Source organism: Podarcis filfolensis, assembly GCF_964270895.1.
Source record: "Podarcis filfolensis genome assembly, chromosome: Z".
Classification (NCBI taxonomy): domain Eukaryota; kingdom Metazoa; phylum Chordata; class Lepidosauria; order Squamata; family Lacertidae; genus Podarcis; species Podarcis filfolensis.
In genome coordinates this window covers 31,816,364-31,844,297 of record NC_139617.1, presented here as the reverse complement: position 1 = coordinate 31,844,297, position 27,934 = coordinate 31,816,364, and the positions used below count along the sequence as shown (strand labels likewise).

The following is a 27,934-nucleotide window of genomic DNA, read 5'->3' as shown; positions in this document are numbered from 1 at the left end:
ACAGTTTAACATTAAGCTTTGTGGAATGTCTATTCCCCGAGCAACAAACTGAGACAAGAGAGCAGCAGAGAGGGAGGTGTGCAGGCTTGACTCTGCATGCTGCCAAGGTCCTCCTCCTCCTCTCTCCTTCCAACAGAAGGAAGTGCCAGGGACTGGCAAGCCCAGGCAGGCAAGTGTTGATACACACAGCTGCTGTCAGGGAAAACATAAACCGGAGGCGTGTGTTGCCTGTTGCCAGCAGAGAAAAAGCAATGAAATGCCCCACATATGCTCTCCACATATGCAGAAGAAGGGATCCCGAGACACATTCATTGATCCAGGACATGCAGTGTTAGCCGAATCCTGCAGCAGGAAGTCACAGCGAGAGACAGGTAACCTGCAAATAAATCTCCTTTATTTTATCAGGTTTTTAAAGGGTGACCCTTGGAGCCCCTAGAATTCTATGAATCTATGATCTGTTTTAACTGTTAAGAGAATAAGGAGAGCCTGCTGGATCTAGCCAGTGGCTCATCCAGCCCAGCAACCTGTTCTCACAGTGGCCAACCAGATTCCCATTGTGGGAAACCAGCAAGCAGGACCAGAACACAAGAGCCCTCTGCCCTCCTGCAGACTATGGAGGCAGAGGATAGCTATCATGCCTAGTTAGTAGCCATCAATAGTCTGCTCCTCCATTAATTTTAAAAAGCTGTCTAAATAGGCAAGCCACTCCTGCCTCTTGCAGGAGTTCATAGCGTTGCAGAGAGACAGATCCCGAAATGCATTTGCTGACCCAGGCATGAAATGTTAGCCAAATCCTGCAGCAGGAAGTCCTGGTGAGAGGCAGGTAAAAGGTAAAGGGACCCCTGACCATTAGGTCCAGTCGTGGCTGATTCTGAGGTTGCGGCGCTCATCTCGTTTTACTGGCCGAGGGAGCTGGGTCATGTGGCCAGCATGACTAAGCTGCTTCTGGCGAACCAGAGCAGCGCACGGAAACGCCGTTTACCTTCCCGCCAGAGCGGTACCTATTTATCTACTTGCACTTTGACGTGCTTTCAAACTGCTAGGTTGGCAGAAGCAGGGACTGAGCAACGGGAGCTCACCCATCGTGGGGATTCGAACCGCCGACCTTCTGATCGGCAAGCCCTAGGCTCTGTGATTTAACCCGCAGCACCACTCGCATCCCGAGAGGCAGGTAACTCACAAGGAAATCCCATTTATTTATTTATTTATTTATTTATTTATTTATTTATTTATGAGTCTCTGCCTCTCTGTTGTTTCAAAATATTGTTATTTATTTGGGGAGAGTATTAGACTGTATGCCTGACCCATAGGAGCCAATTCCTGGGGACCAAGGTCCCTTCTGCTTCCCCCCAATAAAAAGTTTGAGGGGTCCGGCCTCCCCCAAGTTGATGGGTATTGCTGTGGCATGTGATCAATTATGTGGGGTGGGGTTTACCTGCACCCCATATTTTATTCAGATTGGCACCCCTGGCCTGAGCCCCCTTCTAATTCCTGGATCCAGTACTGATTTAATTCCTGGAATAGCCAGGCTAGCTTCCTGGCAAGGTAATGGACTAAATATTGGTAGTTAAAGTAACCAAGGAAGTGGCTCCGTGCCAGATGAATAATGGGTGGGTCCCTCCTCCCTCAACTGCCTGGTAGTTAGAAGGACAAAAGCCACAGTTTGGAGTTGAGTTGTGTGAGACTGCAGGCTGGCCAGCTGGGAGACAGAGCCATACCTGATTTCTGCTTGAATCCAAGCAGTGGCGTAGCGTGGGGGGTGCAGGGTGGGCCGGCCGCACCGGGCACAACATCTGGGGTTAGGGCAAATCCATGGGTTAGGGGGCGCAAATCCACGGGTTAGGGGGCGCAAATCCATGGGTTAGGGGGCGCAAATTACTTGCCTTGCCCCGGGTGCTGACAACCCACGCTACGCCACTGAATCCAAGCCTGCTACCTTCAGGGGTGTTAATGCTGTGAACCCTTCCATCGTAAGCTCAGACCTGGGAGAGCACAGGGTTCAAATCCCCCCATTCGGCTATGAGGCTCCCTTGGCCTTGGGAGGATTAAATGGGGAGTGGGGAGGTTAGGCTGAGAGTGAGTGACCGGCCCAAGATATCACCCAGTGTGTTTCATGGATAATTGGGGATTTGAACCCTGATCTTTCCCAGGTCCTACCCCGACACTCTAACCACTACACCACACAGGGTCTTATTATGTATACTTAGTATATATACAATATACTATATATATGGCGGGTGCTCCATTGTCTCCCAAGATAGGCAGATGCCAGCATATATATGGTAAAAAATATACTCTCTACTTATACAATATTATATATAATGTATAGAGCTCTGCCTTCTCGAACACCTGGTTTTTGACATTCTTTTTAAAGGAAAAAACCTAGTGTTATATACGGAAAAATACGATATATGACCAATTATTTTGACAATATATCTACATTGGTATCATCAAAAATATTCAGTCACATTGATTTTGTATAACAAACAATAGTGTCTTTGGTAATAGTTATAATTTCTGTCAAAATTACATTCCAAAAATTTTGCACAAATTGACATTCCCACACAATAAATGAACACCTACATTGCAGGGGGCTGGACTGGATGACCCTTGGGTTCCCTTCCAATTCTATGATTCTATGGTTCTATGTACCAAGTTTATTGCAATCCCTCCAACAATAAGGTAATACAGAAGAAAACATTTTTTTTTACATTTGCAAAGGAATGCAGTACCATCTGTGTTGTGATTTCAAGGAGTTTTCCCTAAGAAAACTGGAAACAGACCTTAGTGGCTGCAGTTCTGAAATTTTATTGCAATCCTCAGGAACAATTTATGTGCCGATATCCAACTCCTGTATCTTTTAAGTGGTTCCATAGATCCATAATTTACATTAAGCAATATATAGTACAATTCAGAAACTAATCCTTTCCCCTTCTACCCATTGTGTTTAATGAAGTTTTGAATGGTGCTAAGGGTCTCAGAGCTTCTGCTTCCCACCGCCAGTCTGGGCAGAGAGCAACCTTGACCTCTCCTTCAGGCAGCCAAACACCAGGGCCAGCTCTGAATTCCTCAGCTCCTTTTCTTGCTCCTACCTGCCTGGGAAGCTGCACCTGTTGGATTCCTCTTTTCTGCAAATGGGTGGGTGGGACTCTGCAATGACCCTCCTGGCTTTTCCCTTAGGCTAAAGGAGGATTCCTTTGGGATGGACAAGACACCCCTTCACCCAGGATTGGGACCTTGAATCCTGTGACTCTGGGGTAGAGGCTGGCCCATCGACGAGACTCCCAGCTTGCGTCATCCTGCCAAGATCCATCTATCGGAAGGGGGTCCATGGAGCTCCATCCATCTTCCTTGGTCCCCCCAGCTGAAGGCTGGGGGATGGAGGGTGGGGGTCACCTGGCCAAATCTAAAGCCAGCATCCCAGGACATTGCCATATTGCTCAGAAGTTGTTGGAGGCTCTCAAAAGCAAGTCCCCTCCAGACAAGAAGCTGCAGGAGTTGCAGCAGCGGATACTGGAGCAGCAACGGCGGTGTCTTGTCCGTGCCCTGGGAGAGGGGAGTGCCCCCACTCTGGGTACAAGGACTCTCAAGAGGAAGGTTGGCAAGGCGGCTGCCCACATCGTTGACATTCCGGATCCAGCTTCTGAAGGTAAGTTAGTTGCTTTGGAATCACAGAATTGTAGCATTGGAAGGGACCACCAGGATCATATAGTCCAACCTCCTGCAATGCAGAAATCCCTGCAAAGAATTATTATTAAGAGCATAGGAAGAGCCTGCTGGATCAGGTCCATGGCCCATCTAGTCCAGCATCCTGTTCTCACAGTGGTCAAATGCCTCTAACAACCTAGGAATCCAGATAGGTTGCCTCTTGGCCTGGAGGTTTCACAAGAGCACCTGGAGAGCCCTGGTTGATCAGGCCAAGGGGCCCCATATAGTCCAGGCTCCTGTTCTCACAATAGCCATCCAGATGCCCATCATGGGAAGCCCACAAGCAGGATGCGAGCACATGATCGGACTCCCTTCTTGTGGCTTCAAGTAACTGGTATTCAAAGGACCACTGCTTCTGATAGAGCTCTGCCACCATGGCTAATAGCTGTCTTGTGCAGGAATTTGCCCAGTTTGTCAAAATTAATGTTACACCAGTTCACTTATAAAGGCTGTGTGCACATGCAAAGCACATTTCCCCATGCAAAGAATTCTGGGCACTGTAATCTGCTGATGGTTGCTGGGAATTGAAATTGAAATTGAAATACTTTATTGTCACTTGTACAATTTGTATACAGTGAGATTACACGAGCACCCCCCACTCAGCTCTTTTAATCTTATTTCCCCTCGTTTACTGACACACACACACCAAACCCGAAAGTCAGTTGCCCTGTTGATATCTTTTCATTCAGCAGCCTATCAGCCCATGGATAGAAGCTGTTCTTTACCCTGTTGGTGCGACTAATCATGCTTCTATATCTTCTGCCTGAGGGCAAGAGATCAAGAAAGTGCCGGCCAGGGTGTGAATCATCCCTGAGAATTTTCCTCACTCTCCTGAGGCAACGTTCTTCCATGATGTCATCCAGCTTCACGGGACAGCCCATAATATCTTGTGCTGTATTCACCACCCTCTGTAGGCACTTCCTATAAGTTGATGTCAAGCCAGCGTACTACACCGTGATGCAGTATGAAAGGACACTTTCTATTGTGGACCAGTAGAGAGAGATCATCAAATTTTGATTGACATTGTTCTTTCACAATCCTCTGAGGAGATGGAGTCTCTGTTGGGCTTTCTTAACCACCTGGGTTGTATTGATTTTCCAAGTAAGGTCTTCACTGAGATAAACTCCTAGGAATTTAAAGGAAGAGACTTTCTCCACACAGCCCTCTCCGATGTACAGCGGGGCTAGTTCTCCTCTCTTCCTCTGAAAGTCCAACACCATCTCCTTTGTCTTGCTGATATTAAGGTGCAAGTTGTTCCCTAGGCACCATGTAGATATTTTTTGGACCTCCCCTCTATACGCTGATTCACCTGTTATTAAACCCATTATGGTGGTGGCACCTGCAAACTTAATAATTGCAGTAGACAGGTCAGATGGTACACAATTGTATGTATACAATCGCAGGGCAACATGAGGTAAATTACAGTTCCCAGAACTCTTTGATGGAAAGAAGGTGCTGGAATGTCCAAATGATAGCAGGATTTGGCTGCTGGAGAATCCACCCCCAATATATATTTATTTGTGGTTTTGTAGTGCATTGTCAAAATCTGAGTTTAATGTATCATGTGACTTTTCTCACTGGTGAAGGCCGCAGAGGAACGTCAGGAAAGGAGAAGAGGCGCAAATCGCACATGATTCCTCCCCCTGAGATGTCTCAGAAAGATAAAGGTAAAGTCATGGTGGACTGTGTGTGTGCTGCTTGGACCAATTCTTCATTCATTCATTCATTCATTCATTCATTCATTCATTCCTGCATTTCATGCTTTTTGAATCCATGCAGCCAGCCAGCCATTTTTTTTTCTTTTGCAGGACTTCAGGATTAACTGGTATTCCCCAGTTATTTCCCAACACAAGCATGTCCCCCCTCATTTAATCCCCACAACAACAACCCTGCAAGGTGGTTAGGCTGAGAGGCAAAGTGGCTGTCCCAAGGCCACACAGTGAGCTTCATGTGCAAGTGGAAGGATTTGAACCCTGCTCTCCTAGTTTCCCAACCAACACTCTAACCACTACATCTTCCACACTGGCTCTCTCATGAGGGTTAGCTATTGAGAAACCTTTCCTGCTCCGTGAATTTTTCCAGTCCTATTTTAAAGCCATTGAAGTTGGTGGCCCATCAGTTTAACTAAGAACGACTTTCGTTTATCCATCCTGGACCTTCCAACTTTCTGCTTCATTGGATGCTTACAAGTTCTGGTGTTATGAGGCAGGAAAGAAAACTTTTCTCTATCTATTTTTTTTTTTCTATGCCAGGCATAACTTTGTAAACTTATCCCCTGTTCCTTCTCCAACAGCGGAGGGGGCTTTTTGCTCGCTGAACCCTGTTTAAAATGTCTGAAATAGACAATGATTTCCTCCTCCCTCCTGCTTTGTTTTAACGAGTTGCCTGAAAAATGACTAGTGTGTCTCCCTCGCAGGGAGGGCCGCCGCCACCCACATTCATCAAGGGAACTGTCAGCATCAGTTCTCAGGAAGCTCCCTTTCATCGTTTGTCAGTGGTGAGATGGGTGGGAGGTCAGAGGTCAGAGGCAAAGCGCTTAGCACCATGATGAATTAGTGATTTGAAGCAGTTAATGAAAAATTAAGCCACACTGGCTATAAAATATTCATCTATTCATGGGAAGGAGGAGCGGGAAAGGAGGCTCAGGTAGGTGGGCAAAATATCCTAGAATTGTAGAGTTGGAAGGGACACCCAAGGGTCATCTAATTCAGCCCTCTGTGAAGGAGAGGTTTAAACAAGGAATAGAATTCATTGAGAAGAGGGCTATCAATGGCTACTAGCCAGGATGGCTCTACTCTGCCTCTGTGGTCAATGCTTCCAAATACCAGTTGCTTCTGGAAACCACAGGAGGGGAGAGGGCTCTTGTGCTTGAATCTTCCTTGCAGGTTTCCCAAGATGCATTTGGTTGGCCACTGTGAGGACAGGAGGCTGGACTAGATGGGCTACTGTCCTGATTCAGCAGGCTATTCTTACGTTGTTCACAACCCTGCTTGATCGTAGAAGAAACCCTCCAAGTGATTTACAAAAAAAGATAAAACAATAAAACCATCTGTAGCAATGATAATTTGGTACATCTGAAGAGTTAATAATAGTGTGAAAATAGATTCTAACTAACATCGGCTTTCTAAACACCTGGACAGGCTTGTCTAAAGAAAACCGTTCTGAAAAGATTATAGTGAAGCTGGTTGCCTGATGTCAATAAGGAGGGAATTCCAGAGTTTTTGCAGGTACAAATGCAGCTGTCTGGAGAGTGTCTCACTCCTCAAAGACCCTTTTCCTGCTGTGTTTAATCTAGGAGCCCATTTATTTGGTCCTTCTGCCTGGAGGGAAGGCCAGAAGCTGGCCAGGAGGATCCTGGGCCAACCCCAGAAATTCCCAAGGCCGGGGAACAGCAGCTCTCTATGGATGGCAGCAAAGGGCACGCCAGGTATGGTCCTCTTTTGACATTTCCTCCCCACTCCCATTTCTGGAGAGCAAAGCTTTAAAAATAATTGCGAAAATAGATCTCCACTGAAACAAGCATGGTTTGTTGCATTGCTGCCTCGTTGTTAACTGGTGGTTTAACAAAATAAACCCAGTTCCTGGAAACCAGAGAAAGGGAAAGTGGGTCCTGTTTGTGGACATCTTATTGGCCATGGTGAGGGCAGGATGCTGAACTGGATGGGCCCCCTTTGGACTGATTCTTTTTTTATATATAAGATATTTATTAAAGTTTTTGGAAATACAACAAGAAAAACAAACAAACAAACAAACAAAAAAACCTCATTTTAAACAAGAAAAGATAAAATACAAAAAAGAAAAAAAGAAAAATCAAAAAGAAAAAACAGAATTGAAATCCATTAAGCAAGAAAGAAAAATCAATAAAAAAAATGCAGCAAATCTTCCCATTACTGATCTTTCATTAGCTTATTTCCCTGACCTCCTCACACCTCCCTTTTTTGTATTCTAAGTCAATTATCCATTTCAGCAAATCCTTTCCCTCTTTTCAAATTTTTGTCCTGTAAATTTATCTTGAAATTAATATACCTTTACTTTCCCTCCTTTCACCAATTAAAGTCTATTTTTCCTAAATCTTTGTAACATTTCTGCTAAAATCACATAAATTCATTCCAACATCATTCTAACATTCATTAATCTTGCAATGTTTCTGTAAATAGTCTTGGAATTTCTTCCAATCTTCCTCCACCGACTCTTCTCCCTGGTCTCGGATTCTGCCAGTCATTTCCGCCATTTCCATGTAGTCCATCACCTTCATCTGCCATTCTTCCTGGGTGGGTAGATCTTGTGTCTTCCAATGCTTTGCAATAAGTATTCTTGCTGCTGTTGTAGCATACATAAAGAAAGTTCTCTCCTTCTTTGGCACCAATTGGCCGACCATGCCCAGGAGAAAGGCCTCTGGTTTCTTCAGAAAGGTATATTTAAATACCTTTTTCATTTCGTTATAGATCATCTCCCAGAAAGCCTTAATCCTTGGGCATGTCCACCAAAGGTGAAAGAATGTACCTTCAGTCTCTTTACATTTCCAACATTTATTATCGGGCAAATGATAAATTTTCGCAAGCTTGACTGGTGTCATGTACCACCTGTATGTCATTTTCATTATATTCTCTCTTAAGGCATTACATGTCGTGAACTTCATACCTGTGGTCCATAACTGTTCCCAGTCAGCCATCATAATGTTATGTCCAACATTTTGTGCCCTTTGGACTGATTCTTATGGAACTGACAGCTCCAGAGGCAGTCTGTCTTGATTCCCAGGTTCTCAAGGGTATTTGGCAACTGTGAGGACAGGTTACTGGACTACATGGGCCATTGGCCTGATCCAACAGGCTCTTCTGATGTTCTTATGCTTTCCACAGAACCGGAAAAAGGTTTGTTGACCGTGTCCCAGGTAGAACAAAGCTCTTTAGGAAGGAGAGGTGGCACGCACCGCAAAGATCATGCCATGGAGAGAGGAACAGCAGAAGCTGGAGAAGCAGGTGGTGCTGCAGGATTGAACAAAATCTGCCAAGGCTGCAGGAACCAGGAATATCCAGATCTGGAAAGGGAGGCAGGAAATCTGCAAAGGCAAACTGGAAGCAAGGGTAAAGCAGGTTGCTCCGATGGGATGGAAACCAAGGATTCCCCCAAGGTCCACAGTGCATCTGCAGACACTGGGTGGATGTGCCCCAGAATACTCTCAGCCATCCGCAAGGGGAGGGTGAAGGAGACCTCCCGAATGGAGAACCAGCCCAGGTTGGATGGAGAGAGGAAGAGGATCCCCTACAATATTGATGAGGTACGGGAATTTATGGTGCAGAAGATGGCAGAAAGGAGAAAGATGGCCCGGGAAGAAAAGCGAGCTTTAAGGGAGGCACAGGAGGCAAGGAAGAGGAGGCTAAAAGAGGTGGAGAGGAAGCAGAAGGAAGCCTTCAGCAGAAGCAGGAGGAGAAAGGCTTACACAGAGGAGGAAGTAGGCGGGAAGTTCAACCGGGGAAGCACGTCCACGAAGTACGCCAAGTGTCACTGGAGTCCGGTAAGGATATAAGATGTGTGTTTGATTGGTGGAAAGAGTGGTTGGTGAGCTGTAATTCAAAAGTCCAAGAGAGAGCAGCAAAAAGGGGTAATGCAGCAGGGTTCTGTCCTGGTCCCAGTGTTCCTCAATGTCTTTATAAATGACTTCGATGAAGGAATTGAGGGGATGCTCATCAAATTTGCAGATGACACCAAACTGGAAGAGCAAACTGGATTCAAGATGTTCTTAACAGATTGGATAACTGGGCCCAAACTAACAAAATGAATTTCAATAGGGACAAATGTAGGCAGGAATAGCTAGCTGCTCAAATATAAGATGGGGGAACACCTGGTTTGCCAGTAGGACTTATGAAAAGGATCTACGGATCTTAGTAGACCACAAGCTTAACCTGTGTCTACAGTGTGATGCAGCAGCAAAAAAACCCCCTCTATGCTATTTTTGGCTGAATCAACAGAAGTATGGTGTTCAGATCTGCCTTGGTCAGACCCCACTTGGGGTTCTCGGTCCAGTTCTGGGTGCTGCAATTTAAGAAGAATATTAACAAATGGGAATGTGGACAGAGGAGGGTGATCAAGTTGATAAAGGAAACCAAGCCTTAAGAGGAATGGCTGAGGGAGCTGGGTAGGCTGAAGAAAGGGAGACCCAGAGGAGATATGATAGCCATCTTCAAATATCTAAAGGGCTGTCCCATGGAAAATGGAGCAAGCTTGTTTTCTGCTGCTCTGGAACCAATGTTTTCTGCTGCTCTGAACCAATGACAGGAAATGTTTTCTGCTGCTCTGAACCAATGACAGGAAATGAGATTCCAACTGGAGGGCACCAGGTTGGGAAAAGCTTGCTCTATAAAATAATTCCAGCATTTTTGCAAAGTGGATGCTCTTTTCCATTTCAGGAACCGGAAGTCTCTCATTGGGTCCGCCAAACATCACGTGCTCTTCTGAGAAGTGAGGTGGGGTTTCCCAGGTAAGATGGTTGCCATCGCTCCCAGGTGCTGAGGAGTGGGATGGGATTGAAGCAACCAGTGCTATTTTTGGGTTTTTGAATAATGTTTTCCTTCCTTTCTGGTTCTTTTGTCTTGTCAGTGAGGAGTGCCCAGAGGCGTCCAAGATAGCAGAAGTGACCGGAAGCTCAGATTTGTTTCGCACTAGTGTTAGTCACAGCCCTCTAAGGCTGAGGGACCTGGACGTTGCCCCATCGGAACTGTCCAGACTTTCTCCCCACAGAAGCAAACAAGAGAAAGTCAGAGCCATTGGCCTTCTCGCCAGGAGCCTCAGTGAACGGCTGGAAAATGAGACCAAAAGGCTGAGGGCCAGAAACAGGCCACTTGAATCTTCAGGGGACCAAGGGTGGCCAACGGGACCCCCATCTCTGTCAGAGGGACCTTCTGCCACCTCAAAGCCTGAGGCTCCACCTGCAGCATGTGAAAATGCCTTTTGGGAGCCCAACTATTTCCGTAGTCCATCACTGCATGCTCAGGAGAACTCTCTCCTTCCAGAAGGAGCAGCAGCAACCCAGGTTGCCATGGAGAGGATCTGGGCCTTCTTGTCCATTGCCAGAGTTCATGGTGAGGGACCGCAGTGGGATCTTTCCTCTGAGGCGGAAGAGCAACATGCAGCCAATGCAAAAAACATCAAGGAAAGGTGGAAAGGTGAGCTGAGGCGTTTCCTGGGTTGCTGGTCCCTGCTGTACCAACTGAGCTATCCCAGCACTCAATACAGTCATACCTCGGGTTGAAGTAGCTTCAGGTTAAGTATTTTCGGGTTGCACTCTGCGGCGACTCGGAAGTAACAGAACACGTTACTTCTGGGTTTTGCCGCTCGTGCATGCGTAGACACTCAAAATGACATCGCACACATGCGCGGAAGCGGCGAATCGCGACCCACACACGTGCAGACGCACAGTCATGGGTTACGCTCTACTCAGGATGTGAACTGGGCTCCGGAATGGATCCCATTCGCATCCAGAGGTACCACTGTATATAAATTCCTGTTTCTTCCATTTACTCTCTCCTCAACCAGACATGCTCTATGCTTGCTTCATTCCTAGGCACAAGCCCAAAACTGTTTTGACTGTAAATACAGTGGTACCTCGGGTTTAGAACTTAATTCGTTCTGGAGGTCTGTTCTTAACCTGAAACTGTTCTTAACCTGAAGCACCACTTTAGCTAATGGGGCCTCCTGCTGCTGCTGCCGTGCAATTTCTGTTCTCATCCTGAAGCAAAGTTCTTAACCCAAGGTACTATTTCTGGGTTAGCAGAGTCTGTAACCTGAAGTGTCTGTAACCCAAGGTACCACTGTATAAGTATTTTACCTGCATTGTTTGTACTGCTGCTGTAGCTGAAGACCAATGCAAGACTCTTGAGTTAGTAATCATAGTCTGTTTTCTGATTTCTTTGCTTAGAGGGGTAAGAAAGGTGGAAGCCAGCTTACTTTGTTACTGGACTTGCTCAAGAAGAGGCTTTGCAGCCTAATTCCTATACTTCTAATTTTGCTGCCAAGGATGGGATTTTAAAACTCTCTTTAACCCACACACATGGGTTCCTGAAGGGATAAATTGAAACTAATATATCCTCTCTGAAGGTGGCCCAGTTGGTTAGAGTGTGGGTCTGATAATGCCTAGGTTGTGGGTTTGATCCCCGCACGGGACAGCTGCACATTCCTGCATTGCAGGAGGTTAGACTGGGTGATCCTCTGGATCCCGTCCAACTCTACGATTCTTACCCATTAAAACCCATTTGACACCTAGACGTCATCCTCATTGTGAAAAAACTGAGCTTGGGTCTCAGGACTCAAAGCCGTCAATACATAATCCTTCCTTTTCTTCTAAAGGTTTTCTTGCAAGTAGGGGACCTCAAAGAGGACCCTCCCCTGAGATGCCAGGTGCCTCACCTGCCACACCACATCTGCAGTTCCTCACCCAAAGGTAAGCACCTCCTGACCCTCATGGACCTTCACTGCTGCTGTGGTGCCCCATCAGAATGCAATAAAAGCCTGCATGATCAAGCCAATGGCCAGTCCAGCATCCTGTCCCCAGGGTGGCCAGCCAGGTGCCTGTAGGAAACCTGCAAGCAGAACCCAATCACAAGAGCCCTCTCCTTTCCTGTGACTTCCAGCAACTGATACTACCTCTGACTGTGGAAGCAGAGCAGAGCCATTGTGGCTTGTAGCCATCCAGAGCCCTCTCCTCCTCCATGAATTGGTCTAATCTACATGCAGCACAGAGTTAAACTATGGAAGTCACTGCTGCAGGAGGCAGTTATGGCCACCAACATGAATGGCTTTAAAATGATTACTAGGCACGATGGCTGTGCTCTGATGCTACAGATGGAGGCAGCAATGCTTCTGAAAGCCAGTTGCTGGAAACCACAGGAGGGATGAGTTCTTGCGTTCAGTTCTTGCTTGTGGGTTTCCCATTGGGGGCATGTGGTTGGGGGCCACGGTGAGGACAGGATGCTGGGCTAGATGGGCCATTGGCCTGATCCAGCAGGGCTCTCTTTATGCTGTTATGTTCTAAACTCTCCTTGCAAAATGCAAATATCTTAAAAAAGGATTTTGGGTGCTCCAGTTTCCCAGAGAGCCTCTTTGCAGCTTTCAGCTTCTGCAAATGGTAGTCCAAGGATTTTGGGAAGCACAGTGACTTTCTGTTCATGAACAGTTCCTTTATGGCAGAGCTTTCCAAACTTTTCGTGTTGGTGACACACTTTTAACACATGCATCATTTCACGATACAGTAATCCATTTTTACTAGTGTGCCGGAAGTTAAACTAACCCCTTTCCGGCCCTGAGAGGAGCTTGGGGAGCGTTCATGCGACACACCTGCACAGTGCAGCTGACACATGTGTCGCAACACATAGTTTGGAAAGCTCGGCTTTGTGTGGTGCCTGCTTGTGTGTGTGTGTGTTTTAATATGAACCCAGAGAAGAGGAGCAGTGTTGTGTAGTGGTTAGAGTGTCAGAGTTGGATCTGGGAGAGCAGGGTTCAATTCCCCACTCAGCCATGAAGCTCACTGTTTATCCTTGGGAGCAATCATTGCCTCTCAGCCTAACCCATCCTGGGGATTAAATGAGGACTAGGACCCTGGGAGAGAGCAGGGTTCAAATCCCCACATAGCCATGAAGCTCACTTGGACAAGTCACTCATTCTCAGCCTAACCTACCTCACAGGGTTGTTGTGGGGACTCCATGAAGAGAAGGGGACTAATCACCACCACTCTTGAACTCACTGGAGAAAAAGGGGGGCTATAAATGCAATAAAGAAAGAAGAGCAGTTCTACAGTTGACCACAGGGTGGCACTGCCAGCCCGTGCAAAGGCCATGCCAGTTGGGTGCGCCAAAGGATCCCCACAGCTGTTCAGGGACTTGCCTTTGGGGCAGCTGCATGAGAAGAAGAGGTTGGGATAGATCCTGTGGTCAATCCGTACGGTTTCCATTTCTTTCAGTTGAGCTGTGTTGGGACAACTGTGAATTTCCTGGTCTCTCTACTGTGATTCCTGCATTGCAGGGGGTTGGGTTATTATTCCTTCTCCCCCCCACATAAAAGGGGGGTCTCTATGACAGCAACAGCTGGGTGTCTTCAGGCCCAGGAAACTCCTTCCTGTCCAGATGGAGGAAGAGATCCTCAACTGTGGCTGACCTGGCTTGGGAGACAACGTACAGAAACCAGACAGAAAAGGCTGAGCTGGGTTTTCTTTTCCCCGATCAGTGTGATTACTTTGTCTCTTCTGAACTCCACATCCTTTGTGGGATGAGAGATTAGAGGTATTAAGGTGCTCTCTTTGGGTGCTGGGGGGTGAGAGCGGGAGGCCATGGCACCCTGCTCCTTTACCATCAACAAAGGGGGGTTTGCAGTGGCAGAGCATCCCAGGTGCAGGAGGTCCCAGATTCAGTCCCCAAAGGCATCTCTAGGTAGGGCTGGTGCCTTCCTGTGTTCCCTGTTTAATTCAGCAAAAATGAGAAATAGAGTCTTACTTTATTTTAGGGGGTCATAGCTCAGTGGGAGAGCTCCTTCTTATTCTCCTTTTAAGTTCTCTTACTAGTTAATTGTGGATGATATAAAAACATTTCCCTTCTATCTGCTGCTGTTCTGTCCCTTCTCTTGGAGCTCCATAAAATGTCTATTATTATTATTATTATTATTATTATTATTATTATTATTAGCAGCTTTTTCACACATTTCACTCTAATCCTTTTAGCTCAGCTTGGCAGTCAAGTCTTTGAAGAGGTTCCCTGCGGCTTCCAAGACTTGGCCTTGGTATCTCTGCCAGGAATGTCAGATGCTCTTCCGTCTTCTGTACAGGGATGGCCAGGGGGGAACTTTATTCAACTTGAGGACCACATTGTCTTCTTGGAAGCCTTCTGGGGCCACCTGCCAGTGGTGGGCAGGGCCAGAGAAAAAGAGGGCAGAACAACAAATCAAAAATTTATTATTATTATTATTTTCATCATATGAAAACCTCATAATGCGGTGGGCCATCCTCCACTGGAGGTTTTTAAGCAGAGGACCTGTCTGATATGCTTTAGTTGAGATTCCTGCATTGCAGGGGGGTTGGACTAGATGAGCCTTGGGAGTCCCTTCCAACTCTGCAATTCTATGTTTCTATGCTGACTGTGTGTGGCATGCTAAAGTCAGAAAGTAATTACTTTCCCTTGCTTTCTGGATGAGCAGCTGTCTTGTTCTCTCTTGTACTAGAAACAAATCCTCTGTTCAGTTATTGGAGAGGAACCTGATTGATATATTGATTTCATATTAATTAATAAAATGTATGCACCACTTGATTGATTGCTTACATCCCCTGGTTTCCAAAGCCTGTTTTTATTATTGTGATTTTTCATAGGAATTTTATGTTGACTGCCAAAGGGTCTTTGTTTTTAATCAGTATGGTTCAGCAAATAAATAAATGCAGCTTATGTTTCTCCCTTTCTGTTCATATCAGGCCACAAACCAGCCCCTTGATGGAAACCTGCATTGCCCCCCACCAGAATTTCAGAATGGAAGACCCCAGGGAGAAGCCCTATCATGGGAAGATTCAGGGTGAGGAGATGCTCTTCCCAAACCTTTTCTTCTCTCCTTCCCTTCTTCGGTGACATGGAGTGCCTTCCACCAAGCTACAGTCACAGCTAATTTCTGGTGTCTATGCTCTGGTGACTTCTAGGCTAGACTGCTGCCTAGCCTCGGGTGGGGTGGGGCTGCCCTTGAAGACAGTTCAGAAACTGTGCCGGCTACCAATTAGATTCCAGGCCCAATTCAAAGTGCTGCTCTTGACCTACATAAAACCCCAATCCCTTCAGGACCCTCTCTTCCCATATGAACTGACTTGGATCCTGCAATCATCATCTGAGACCTTTCTTTGTGTGCCGGACCTTAGAATGAAAAAAACATGTTATTATTATTGCCCGTAGACAATTTGTAAAGGCACTTAGATCATAGAATTGTAGAGTTGGAAGGGATCCCAATGGTCATCTAGTCCAACCCCCTGCAATGCAGCAATCACTTTTTAATGTTAAACCTGCTGCTTATCAAACTCATACAGCAAAAAGGAGAAGTAAAATATTAATTAATTAAGACAGCATATATTTTCTATTTCTATATTTATTTCATAAAATGTATATACTGCTTGATTGTAAAACAAATCAAAAGCTCAAAGAGGTATACAAAGATAAAACAAATTATCAATAAAAAAATTTGCAACCATAGTTTAAACCTTCTAAGCATCCGGAAAGGCTTGTCTAAACAGGAATGTTATTAGTAGCCACCAAAATGAGTGCAATGTAGGCACTTGTTTGATATCAAGAGACCGGGAGTTCCAAAGTTCCAATATCTGAACTCATTAGGTGCCTCTTAAACTACTGTTCTCCACTAATGCAAGTTATACAGTAATATATGTCCCCCTGGAGGGGCTCCACTGGCTTTTTTATGCCACCAGAGAGCGCTGTTCTCTTACTAGTTAAGCACAAGGTGATTACAAAATACTGTAGTGCCTTTGGCAAGGTTTAAACCAGGGGTCAGCAACCTTTTTCAGCCGTGGGCTGGTTCACCGTCCCTCAGACCATGTGAGGGGCCGGACTATATTTTTTTTGGGGGGGGGGGAAATGAACTAATTCCTATGCCCCACAAATAACCTAGAAATGCATTTTAAATAAAAGGACACATTCTACTCATGTAAAAACACCAGGCAGGCCCCACAAATAACCCAGATATGCATTTTAAATAACAGGACACATTCTACTCATGTAGAAACACGCTGATTCCCGGACCATTTGCGGGCTGGTTTGAGAAGGCGATTGGGCTGCATCCGGCCCCTGGGCCTTAGGTTGCCTACCCCTGGTTTAAACCACCCACTTATCCCAAACAGAGAGCAATAGCCTCCCATCCCTGGAGCAGAGTCCTGCTGCAGCTGCAACTCCATGACAAGACACCTGATTTGCAGGTTCAGTTCCAGCATCTTCAGCCCTTTCCCCAGAACCACAAGGACTATAATCTTTATTTGTAGGGTATGGGGCATTGCTCTGCTGCAGAAGGCCACTGCGTCTCAGATTCAATCCCCTGCGGTTCCTCCAGGTAGGGCTGGGAATACCCGCAGAGGTACTGCTGCCAGTCAGTGCAGGTAATGCTGAGCTAGATGGGCCAGTGGTGATAGATAGAAGGCAGCTTGTTTTGCGATGTTTTTAAAAGTGCAGCCTCATGAATTTGGATTAAGTGGTTATTGCTGACACTATTTTTAAAACAGGGCACAGAATTTGCCATTGACGGAACAGACTGCTGTCCGGCCTAAAATAAGAAAAAAACAAACACCTAATCTTCTCTTCCTCCATTGCTTATCTTAATTAGGAATTTTGTTGGATTCTGCTTAAACCCTGCAAGGGTGTCAGCGAGAAACAATTTAGCAGACTGGGGCTGGAGAGTGGTTTTTGAATAATACCTTGAGATGCAAACTGCTCCTCCTGAGAGTTAAATAGGGTGTGTGACACTTCAGACAGTTAATGCAAGACTCTCTGTGCTCTAAAACACTCAGGATCATGTGCGTAAAGGAGAGGAGGGCATTACATAGGCAAATGTCAGAACAGGACGAGAAAAGCCACAACCTGATGACTGCCAAACACAAATATTATTGGGTAGATTCTAAAGAAAGCCCTTCTTCCCACAGCACATAGTTAAACTGTGGAACTCTATCCCACAGGAGGCAGTGACGGGTGGTTTTTAAAGGGGATATTGAGGGCTACTAGCCACCGTGACTATTCTCTGTTTCCATGACTGGAGGCAGCAGTGCTTCTGAATCCCAATTACTGGACGCCACAGGAAGGGAGGGTGCTCTTGCACTCGGGTCCTGCTTGAGAACAGGGGGCTGGACTAGATGGGCCACCTTCGGCCTGATCTAGAAGACTCTTCTGATGCTCGTATGTTCTTTCTTTAGGGCTCCAGCCTAAGGCATCTGCTGGCAGCTTTCCCCCCCAGGGGCACCAGGTCTCTGGCCTAAGGTCCCCTCCCACCAACCAGCTCCTTGGCAGAACCATCCCCGCAAAAGAATCTGGCGAAATGAGTGAGACAACGGATCCCACCAGCCAGGTATGGGGCTTGTACTTCCCGCTAATTTCCAAGCCATATATGATTCGGGGGTTATGAAAAGGGGTCCCCTTCAGGGCTGCTGATATTCTACATTACCTCTCCTGGTATGTCCCACGGAGGACCTTACGGTCTTCAAACAAAAACATCTTGGAGGTCCTGGGCCACAGGGAGGTTAGGCTGGCCTCAACCAGAGCCAGGGCTTTTTCTGCTGTGGCCCCGATCTGGTGGAACGCTCTGTCACAAGAGACTGGGGCCCTGCGGGACTTGACATCTTTCCGCAGGGGCTGCAAGACAGAGCTGTTCCACCAGGCCTTTGGCCAAGGCACAGCCTGACCCCCTCCTTTGGTAATCCTCATAGAATTCTATGAGGATTTCCCAGTAGTGATGTATGGAAGTGAGAGCTGGACCATAAAGAAGGCTGATTGCCGAAGAATTGATGCTTTTGAATTATGGTGCTGGAGGAGACTCTTGAGAGTCCCATGGACTGCAAGAAGATCAAACCTATCCATTCTTAAGGAAATCAGCCCTGAGTGCTCACTGGAAGGACAGATCGTGAAGCTGAGGCGCCAATACTTTGGCCACCTCATGAGAAGAGAAGACTTCCTGGAAAAGACCCTGATGTTGAGAAAGATGGAGGGCACAAGGAGAAGGGGACGACAGAGGACGAGATGGTTGGACAGTGTTCTCGAAGCTACCAGCATGAGTTTGACCAAACTGAGGGGGGCAGTGGAAGACAGGAGCGCCTGCCGTGCTCTGGTCCATGGGGTCATGAAGAGTCAGACACGACTAAACAACTAAACAACAACGTAGAACTCTAGCCCAATGGTTGCCATTAATTTGATTTTGAATTGATTTTAGAATGAATTGATTTTAGAATGCTGTATTACTTTTACTGCTGTTAGACGCTCTTAGCCCGGTTTCAGCTGGGGAGGGCGGGATATAAATAAAATATTACTATTACAATTATTATTATTATTATTATTATCACCATCCATCATCATCATCATCATCATCATCATCATCATCATCATAGAATTGTAGAGTTGGACGGGGCACCCAAGGGTCATCTTATGGAACCTCCAGGCCCAGGAACACTCTATCTCGATTTCCAAGTTCTTAGGGGTATTCAGTCGCTGTGAGAACAGGATGCTGGATTAGGCGGGCCACTGTTGTGACCCAACAGGATCTTCTTAGGTCAAAGGAGAGGCAGCCTTATTCCCTCTGTTCCTCTGGTTCTCTTCAGGCAGAAATCCAGCACCTGCAGAACTTCTCCAGGTCTTCCCACCAGGAGAGGCAGTTCCTCTTGCAGCAGCAGAATGAGCTCCTGCAGGAGGAGAGGTGGACAGCGCAGTGCTGGCGGCAGCTGCTCAGGCAGGCAGAGAGGACCCCCCTCTGGCCTCTGGGCAGGAGAAGATCCTTGTGGGGTTTTTTACAGGAGGGCCCTGAGATGGAAGTTAAGAACATAAGTACACAAGAAGAGCCTGCTGGATCAGGCCCATGAGCTACCAAGCCTAGCATCCTGTTCTTTCAGTGGCTAAGTGTCACATAGGATTTAGTAATCCAGATAGTCTGCCTCTGCATCTGGAGGTTCCATAAGAGCATCAGAAAAGCCCTGCTGGATCAGGCTAATGATGCATTTAGTCCAGCATCCTGTTCTCACAGCGGCTGAACAGTTGCAACTAGGATCAGAGCACAAAACCCCTCTCTCCCTGCTGCAGCTTGAACCATTTCTGCCTCCGACAGTGCAGGAAGAGCACAGCCACTGTGGCAAGTAACTATCATTAGCCTTCTCCTCCTCTATGAATTTGTCCAGTCCTCTTTTTAAGCCACCCACCTTACTGCCTCCTGTGGCAGCGAGTTCCATAGTTTAACTAAGAAGTCCTTCTTTTATCTGTCCTGAATCTTCCAACACTCAGCTTCATTAGATGGCCCTGAGTTCTTATTTATTTATTGCATTTATATACCACCTTCATTGTCCAAGGACCTCAAGTCCTTGTTCTCCTTGTTCTCAAGTACATTGTTCTCTTCCTCCTCCCCATTTCATCCTCACAGCATCCCTGTGAGGTAGGTTAGGCTGAGACGGTGACTGGCACAAGGTCGCCCAGTGAGCTTCATAGCCAAGCCTTTGGGCAGGATTCAGTTAGACTTACTTTCCTTTGTATAAAACAAGCCTGAAGGAGGCCCCCAACCTGCTCACAGGTCCTTGTATGATCAGTGGAAACAGTTGGTCCTGGCAATTATTAACCACTCTCAATTCCACCCTGATAACTGCCACCTGCCTGGATTTTAACTCGTCTGAATTAATTTTAAGATGTATTTTTAATTTTAAGATGTATCTGTTTTTATGCTTATTGTTTTGTTTTCATGATGTTAGCCACTCTGAGCCCAGCCTCAGCCAGGGAGGGCAGGATACATATAAATAATAATAATAATAATAATAATAATAATAATAATAATAATAATAATTATTATTATTATTATTATTATTATTATTATTATAGCTGAGTGGGGATTCGAACCCTAGTCTCTCAGGTCATAACCCAACACTCTAAACCTTCACACCACACTGTTATTTGGTTTGGAAAAATAAAAATGAAATGAAAAAACCAGTATCAAAAATTAAAAACAGGCAGCAAAGATTAAAACGACTAAACAGGTCCCAGAAAATACAAAATAAAAAGATATTCACCTGATGCTAAAAAGATAATGCCTTGATACTTACCTTATGCAGGTTGACCAGGGAAACACCAGCTGTGGAGTAGAGACCACTTTTTGACTAGCACCCACAATATTACCAACATTATTCCACTCTAATCCCTGGAAAAACTGTGCACCCTTTTTTCAAATGGTCATGAATACAGTGAAAAATGAGCATAAATATGCTGCTTTAAAGACAGAACCTCTGTACCTAGCTAAAGTTAGGGACCCATCAGGGATTCTCCCTTCCTGCTGTTTGCAGGATGCTAATTTCACATACATTTATTTATTTATTTATTTATTTATTTATTTATTCATTTATTTATTTATTCATTCATTTCATACATCACTTAATCGTAAAACAAAACAAAAATAACAAGGCCATTTACAAAAAAATGAATGACAATAATCTGAGACTTTAAAAAAGTTAAAATAGTAATAAACGGATTGAAACTCACATCAGTTTACTAAACACAGGCTTGTCTAAACAAAATGTTTTTAGCGGGTATCAACAGGCAAGGAGTTCCAAAGATCGCCACACTAAAAGATTAAATTCTTGCAAATGCAGAACGAGGATTATATGGCCATCCAACTTCTGTTTAAAAGCCTCCAACGAAGGAGAAGTCACCATCTTCCAAGTTCATAGAATTGGAGAGGTTGAAGGGACCCCCAAGGAAGGGTAGTCTCAGCACAACCCCTTGCAATGCAGGGACTTCAGCCTTATTCCCTCAAAATAAATTCTCTCCCTTCCCATTTCAGGATGCTGGAGAACCAGCCTGTTTTGAAAGAGCTCTTGTGCTGGGGAAGGAGGAGGAGGAGGAAGGGGGCAAGAAGGAGACCTCTGGTCCAGCATCCTTCAGTGCAGCATCTTCAGGAAGTTCAGGAGGCAGAAGCAGCCAACGACGACTCCAGGATGAGGCTTACAACACGTAAGGAATGAAAAGACAAACTCTCCTTTTTTTTTGCTTAAAAGTGGCCGCTGGTCTGAACTGTCAAGTGGACAAGGACTTAGGTTAAAACCTCCCCATTGTTATGTGCTACTTATTTACTTATTTTTATTTATTTGTTATAGATCTAGCCCAGGGGTCAGTAAACTTTTTCAGCAGGGGGCCAGTCCACTGTCCCTCAGACCTTGGGGGGGGGGGGCAGACTATATTTTTTTTGGGGGGGGGGAGAACAAATTCCTATGCCCCACAAATAACCCAGAGATGCATTTTAAATAAAAGCACATATTCTGCTCATGCAAAAACACCAGGCAGGCCCCACAAATAACCAGAGATGCATTTTAAATAAAAGGACACATTCTACTCATGTAAAAACATGCTGATTCCCGGACCGTCCATGTGCCGGATTTAGAAGACGATTGGGCTGGATCCGGCCCCCAGGCCTTAGTTTGCCTACCCATGTTCTAGCCCCTTACCCAGGAGCTCAGGGTGTCATGCATGATTTTCCCCTCCTAGATGGGCCACTGGCCTGATCCAGCAGGCTCTTCTTATGTTCTTATGCCAGGAGAGATGGACTGTTGGTCTGATCCCGTGCAAGGGCTGTCCATTTCTCCATTTTCTGGCTCTGCCTCTCACTGTCTCCCCAGAACAGGTCAAGTCAGGAGGGCCTGCCTGTGTGACACTGAGCAAGTGCTAAGGGTGCTTTATGATGATCCAGTGGGGAGGCTGCAGGCGTTGCCCACCCTCTCTGCTCCACAAGCCCACCACAAATCCTACCCCCGCAAACCCTTCATGTACTGTCAGTTCCCATAAACCAAGCATTGGGAGCCAGCGGAAGGCTGCATGTTTTGTTAATGGAAAGGCTCTCCAATAAATCTTTGCATGGAGCTGATCTATAAGTCACGTCACTATTGATTATAGGTCAGCCGGGCCTGTCGAAAGTATGGCTGCCTTCACTTTTGCTTCTTGTTGATGGGGCGAGGAATGGGGTGAGAAGGCTAACCGAGCTCCACCGCAAACACACTATCCTTGGAAGTGTTTGGACGCCTTATTCCGTTTCCGTAACTCATTTATTTCATGACTCGTTTATTTCATGAGATTTATACACCACTTGATTGTGTGTGGGAGGGGAACCCTCAAAGCAGCTGACAAAGATGAAACGAGAAAACCAAGGAAAAAGTTAAATACTTTAAAAATACAAGTAGTTAAAATATTAAAACAAGTGAAAATTCACACCCACTTTCTAAGCATCCGGGTAGGCTTGTCTAAACAAGAATGTTTTGAGCAGGCATTGAAAAGAATACAGGGAAGGTGCCCGCCTGATATCAATAGGCAGGGAGTTCCAAAGTGTAGTTGCTGCTGCACTAAAAGTTTCATGTTATTGCAAACGCAGAACAGGGATTATGGGCCACCTGTGGAAGTGCCAATTCCACCGATCGAAGCAGTTGAGTGGGCACATGTGGGGTAAGGGGATTTTGTTGGTAAACTGGTCCCTAGTTGTTAAGGACTAATGGGGACGCCTTGAACTTGGCCCAGTAGCAGATCAATAACTAGTCCAGTTCTCTGAGCACAGGTGCTGATAAATCCTCATTCCTTGATAAGGCCAGAATTCTGCACTGACTGCAGCCTCTGGATCGAGGGAAACCCCACATGGAACAAATTACAGCAACCAAATTCTGGCATATAGAGGCCTCTCAATAGTTGTTAGCTGTGATAACTGGGCACAGGCCTAGTAGTAGCTAGGATTCCCACATTGCATGGGTTTGGACTAGATGATTTAGTCTACAATTCTATGATTCCATAACCCCGCAATTGATTTGTCGCCTTCTCTCTGTATGCAGCCTTGGCACTAAGTGTGGGAAAGTGTTGTCACACAGGGATCAAGTGATGGCAGCAGCATCCCCTGGTTGGAAGCCACAGCTGGGGTGTCAAGAGGCTGAGCATCTTAATTCTTCCAGGGAAGGATCTGCAGGTCCCATCCTAGAGCCTGGTGGCTTGGAGATCACAGGTAAGGATAGAAAAGGTGCTTGTGGGGCACATTGCAGAATGTGTTTGTGATGGGGAAAGTTTACAGCATTTGGGACTTTTTACTTTGGAGAAAAGATGAGCAAGAGGCGACACGACAGAAGTTTATAAAACGATGCATGGCATGGAGAAGGTGGATGGAGGAAACTTTTTCTCCCTTTCTCATACCATGAGAACTCCAATGGGGAGTGTTGGAAGATTCAGGATGGATAAAAGAAAGTCCTTCATAGTTAAACTATTGAATTAGCTTCCACAAGAGGTAGTGATGGCTACCAATTGAATTGGACAAATTCATGGAGGAGAAGAGTATTGATGGTTACTTGCCATAATGGCTATGCTCTTCCTCCACTGTTTGAGGCATCAATGCTTTTGGATACCTGTTGCTTGAAGCCACAGTACAGGCAGAGGGTTCTTGTGCTTAGATCCTGCCTGCAGTTGTCCCATTGGAACATTTGGTTGGCCATTATTTTTCCTATTTTATCTGGATTTGGTTGTGTTCTAGGTGTATTATTGACCACTCGGTTGTGCTTCCACAAAACCATGACCTTATATTTGCAGTATCGTTTCTCTCTCTGTGCAATAACCATTTCTCCACTCTGCATCCTTAAGTTGTGGACCAGATAATGTCAAACAGGCATGCTGATTTTTCTTCTGCACCTCTCAAACATTTGCATTGTTACTTGTGACAAAATAATTTTCAAAAAAATAAAATAAAATCAGCTAGCAAGTAAGAACTGCCTGTCTTCTGTTTCCTTCCAGGTCATGTGGAAAATGAGGAAGAGCATTGCATGGAGAACGTTTGCCTGACAGAGAATCCCAAAGAAGATAACAATCCTTGTAGTTCCGCCTCCGACAGGAGTCCAGGGAGTTTGTCTTCTGCAACATCCTCTGCCAAATCATTTGGCTTTTCTCAAATGCTGGAGAGTCCCAGGTCTTGTTCTGAATTTCTAAAGGCCCGTGCGGTTCTAGTCAATATCTCCAGAAGCTCCCTTTCTGCCTCCGATTTCGAAGAGGAAGGTTCCTCTCAAGACACGGATGTGAGCCTGCCAGAGGAATTTGCCTTCCAGGAACAGCCCCCTGACAGTTGTAGTGGCAACAGGATTCCTACAATCTCTGCTGTGTCACAGGCAGAAACTGGTGTGGATGGAGAGTTGCTGTCATCTGGCAGCAGACACCACTTCCGAGCTGCTTCTTGGAGTGCCCATTCAAATCAAGATGGCATGCCACCTATGAGCAGCCAGGAAAAGGCCCCAGAAGGCAGGCCAGAGAGTGAATCTGATTCTGTGGTATTATCAAACAGTGGAGGGCCAAGACCCCTTCTCTTTCAAGCCCAGACACCAGAGACCAGAGAAGAGGCAAACTCTTCCAGTGTTTCAGACCAGTGGCCTCATGCAAACAGCAAGGGCAAGATGTTGTTTCATATATGGGCTGGGGCAGAGAAGAGCGCTTCCTCACCTAGCTGTGCCTTTCAGCATCCTGAGGGTCAGGACCCTTTATCAACCCTCAGCAAAGCCGAAGGGGATGGTGAAGATCGAAACACATACAAATTTAAAAGCCAACATGGGCCTGTAAGAGAAGCACCTAAAGTGTCTTTGAAAAGTGTGAATCCTATCACTGACCAGCTCCAGGATTCACTTGGTTCCTCCAAATCCCAGTCCGTTTTGGAGAGTGCCAATAGTTATACAGAAAATTCAGGTGATGAAAGTTGCTCCAGCAACAGCAGGCCATGTGAAGGTGCTACTGCACAGATCACTGGAGTATCTCTGGGTGATGAAGAGGATAGCACCTGTTTGCATTCCCCTGAACCCACAGATCTGGCATCAGAAGGAAATCAAAATGCAATACGTAGTCAAAGCAAAAAGGAATCTGGGGTGGCAGTGCCTGGTTCTAGTTCCCCCAAACCTGTGGAGGAACCCCAAGTTAAGAGCTGCCTTTTGCAAAGCGACGAAGGGACTTTCAGCGATGAGCTTCTGTCTCAAATGAAGGAAGATCTGTTATCACCTGTTGACGATTTTCTGACATATGGAAGCAATGATATGCCATCTCTGACCGAACAAGATGTCTCCTTTTCCTCCCAAGACGAGGATCTTCCCGCACCCCCTGAGTCTCCACCAGAGCAACTTCTGTTCCCTACATGAAATACCTCCATGGAAACAAATGACCTGTCCTCATCTGAAGTGTGTAGGCCAGAGGAGGTTCATAGAATCATAGAACTGTAGAGTTGGAAGGGATCCCAAAGGGCCACCTGATCTGATTCCTGAAATACAGGAATCACAGCTAAAGAATCGTACCGCATCTACAGTTGTTAAGGTGGGCAGGGGGAAAATATCATTAAGTGGTCCATCAAGACCCTTAGCAATTTTCAAGTGCTTTGTTGGTGTGGGGAAAAGTTTGACCCACATGTTTTTCTTTTTCTTTTTAGGAATGGCATAATCAAAAGCCAGGGTGGCATTTTAGGGGGGCGATTTATAGTTTTAAAAAATTAACGAAGAGGATATAAAGGACCCATCTCGAGCAAGTGGTGCAATTGGAGAGCGGCCCTTTAGAACAGATTAATCAGGAAGCTGAGCCAGGGAAGGAGTTAGCTATAAAATAACGGATTGGAGAGTCAAAATGGGGCTTGCGGAACACGGGAGACATATTAAACTCCCTTTACCATTATGTGCCCAGCACTCTCCAGGCTGACAGCCAGATATATCGTTACCAGCGAGGCCTCCGTCTCGTGATTCTCCTTCTTTCAAGGTCTAATATTTTCTTTGCCGTGCCTTTGATCAATATTAACCTCTTGGGTCAATAAATCTTAGTAGCGGCCTCCAGAGGAGTCATTAGCTTTCATAGGAAATGATTATTTCTCCGTTAAACTCTGCATTTCATTTGCCCACCATCCATCTTTTTCAGACACTGACGCACGCAGCAATCCTTCCTGAAAACAAGGGCCTCTATGAGGTATAAACAGCGTCCTGTTCTCCATCCCTTGAAATGCTTTGGGTTCATTTAAATTCTGTTCAGGGACCACAAAGTGGTTTCCTGCACTGAGAACAGTTTTAAAAAGAAGCAGCGGCTCACATGGAAGCAGAGAAGTCTCTTGGTTAAAACTTGAAATGAAAAAGGGTTCCACACCAGCCATTTGAGTCAGGATTCCCTCAAGGAATCATGGGAACTGTAGTTTAAGGGTGCTGAGAATTGTTGGGAGGCCCCTATTTCCTTCACAGAGCTACAGTATTTTCAGAGTGGCTTAATAATTATAGAATTGTAGGGTTGGAACAGAGCCCAATGGTCATCTAGTCCAACTCTCTGCAATATTGCAATCCCAGCTAAAGAATCCCTGATAAGTGGCCATCCAACCTCTGCTTAAAAAGCTTCAACAAAGAAGAGTCCATCACCTTCTGAGGCAGTCCTTTCCACTGTCAATCAATCCCTCTTCTTGGGGTCGTGTGGAATTGTAGCTCTGTGAGGGGAAAAACTACAGTTCCCATGATTCTTTGGAGGAAGTCATGCATTTTGAATGTGTGTTTAAATGTATGATGTGGTGCTTCACATCATAATAGAGAGTTGGAAGAGCCCTGAGGGTCATCTAGTTCAACCCCTTGCTCTTCAGGAAAGTCACCTAAAGCATCCTTGACAGATGGCCACCAAACCTCTGCTTAAAAACCTCCAACAAATGGGAGTCCTATCCACCTTCTGAGGGAGTTCATTCCACTGTCAGATTTTCTCTCTCTTTAAAATGGTTATTAATTTTAAAATGCTTTTATCATATAGTTTTTATCTTTTTTTAGGTTTTAAACTTCTTTGTTATGTTTGGTAATTTAGCAGTATAGAAATAAATAAAGTGTTGGAATAAAAAAAAACAGCTAAAAGGGACGGTGAATTATTTGCAAAAACCTAAGATTGCTCTTTTTATACCATGTGCTTGTATGTCCTGTTTTATTGTATACTGCACACACACACACACACACATGGCCATTCTAGATTTTTGTATGTGCTACTACAGCCTTTTTCAACCTGGTGCCCTCCAGACGTTTCATTTTTATTATTGTGTTTTTAACATATTAATCACATCAAACTTGTTAACATTTTAAGCATTGTAGAGCAATGTTACGAGACTAATACATTACTAATCTGAAACAGTAACACATAAAAAGGGGGGAAATGAAAATCGCAGAACTTAAATAGCAACTTATATTGTGTCTCTTTCTGTGTGGATATTGTTACACACCACGCAAGTCTCTGAGTGGTGTCAGATTCCAGGGGGTCCCGGTACACTTATCCAAGGTCTGTGTTTCCTTTTGGAAAAGCAAGGCACAGTGGAGACAGTGGTGTCTTTATGACATATGGTTTATTTACCCATATATACAACCTGAGCCTACGATGGAGAGGTTTCCAGCACCACACTCCAAGAGAGTCTGGCTTCTTCCATAGCTGCAGTCCTCAAAAACAGCCCTCAGCCATTTATCTGCCTCTTTCTTTCTGCTTGTCACATAACT

The 27,934-nt window shown here is 45.6% G+C and overlaps 1 protein-coding gene across 1 annotated transcript; it reads left to right on the top strand.

Annotated features, from left to right (window-relative positions):
* The first annotated feature begins 181 nt into the window (after positions 1-181).
* Positions 182-27,298, top strand: CCDC187 (coiled-coil domain containing 187). The gene is made up of 13 exons (XM_083596705.1): positions 182-371; positions 3,181-3,649; positions 5,295-5,375; positions 7,004-7,135; positions 8,568-9,223; positions 10,116-10,186; positions 10,306-10,871; positions 12,052-12,145; positions 15,155-15,252; positions 17,633-17,784; positions 21,241-21,410; positions 23,267-23,433; positions 24,210-27,298. The coding sequence occupies exons 2-13, from the start codon at positions 3,331-3,333 to the stop codon at positions 25,586-25,588; spliced, it is 3,885 nt and encodes a 1,294-aa protein (XP_083452831.1). The 5' UTR covers positions 182-371; positions 3,181-3,330; the 3' UTR covers positions 25,589-27,298.
* The last annotated feature ends 636 nt before the right edge of the window (positions 27,299-27,934 follow it).

Excerpts from the sequence above, each read along its gene's own strand:
- CCDC187 (XM_083596705.1), top strand. The coding sequence starts at position 3,331 with ATGGAGCTCCATCCATCTTCCTTGGTCCCCCCAGCTGAAGGCTGGGGG. Across the intron at positions 15,253-17,632 it reads CTATCATGGGAAGATTCAGG|GGCTCCAGCCTAAGGCATCT; the intron begins GTGAGGAGATGC and ends TTCTTTCTTTAG. Across the intron at positions 21,411-23,266 it reads CAGGATGAGGCTTACAACAC|CCTTGGCACTAAGTGTGGGA; the intron begins GTAAGGAATGAA and ends CTCTGTATGCAG.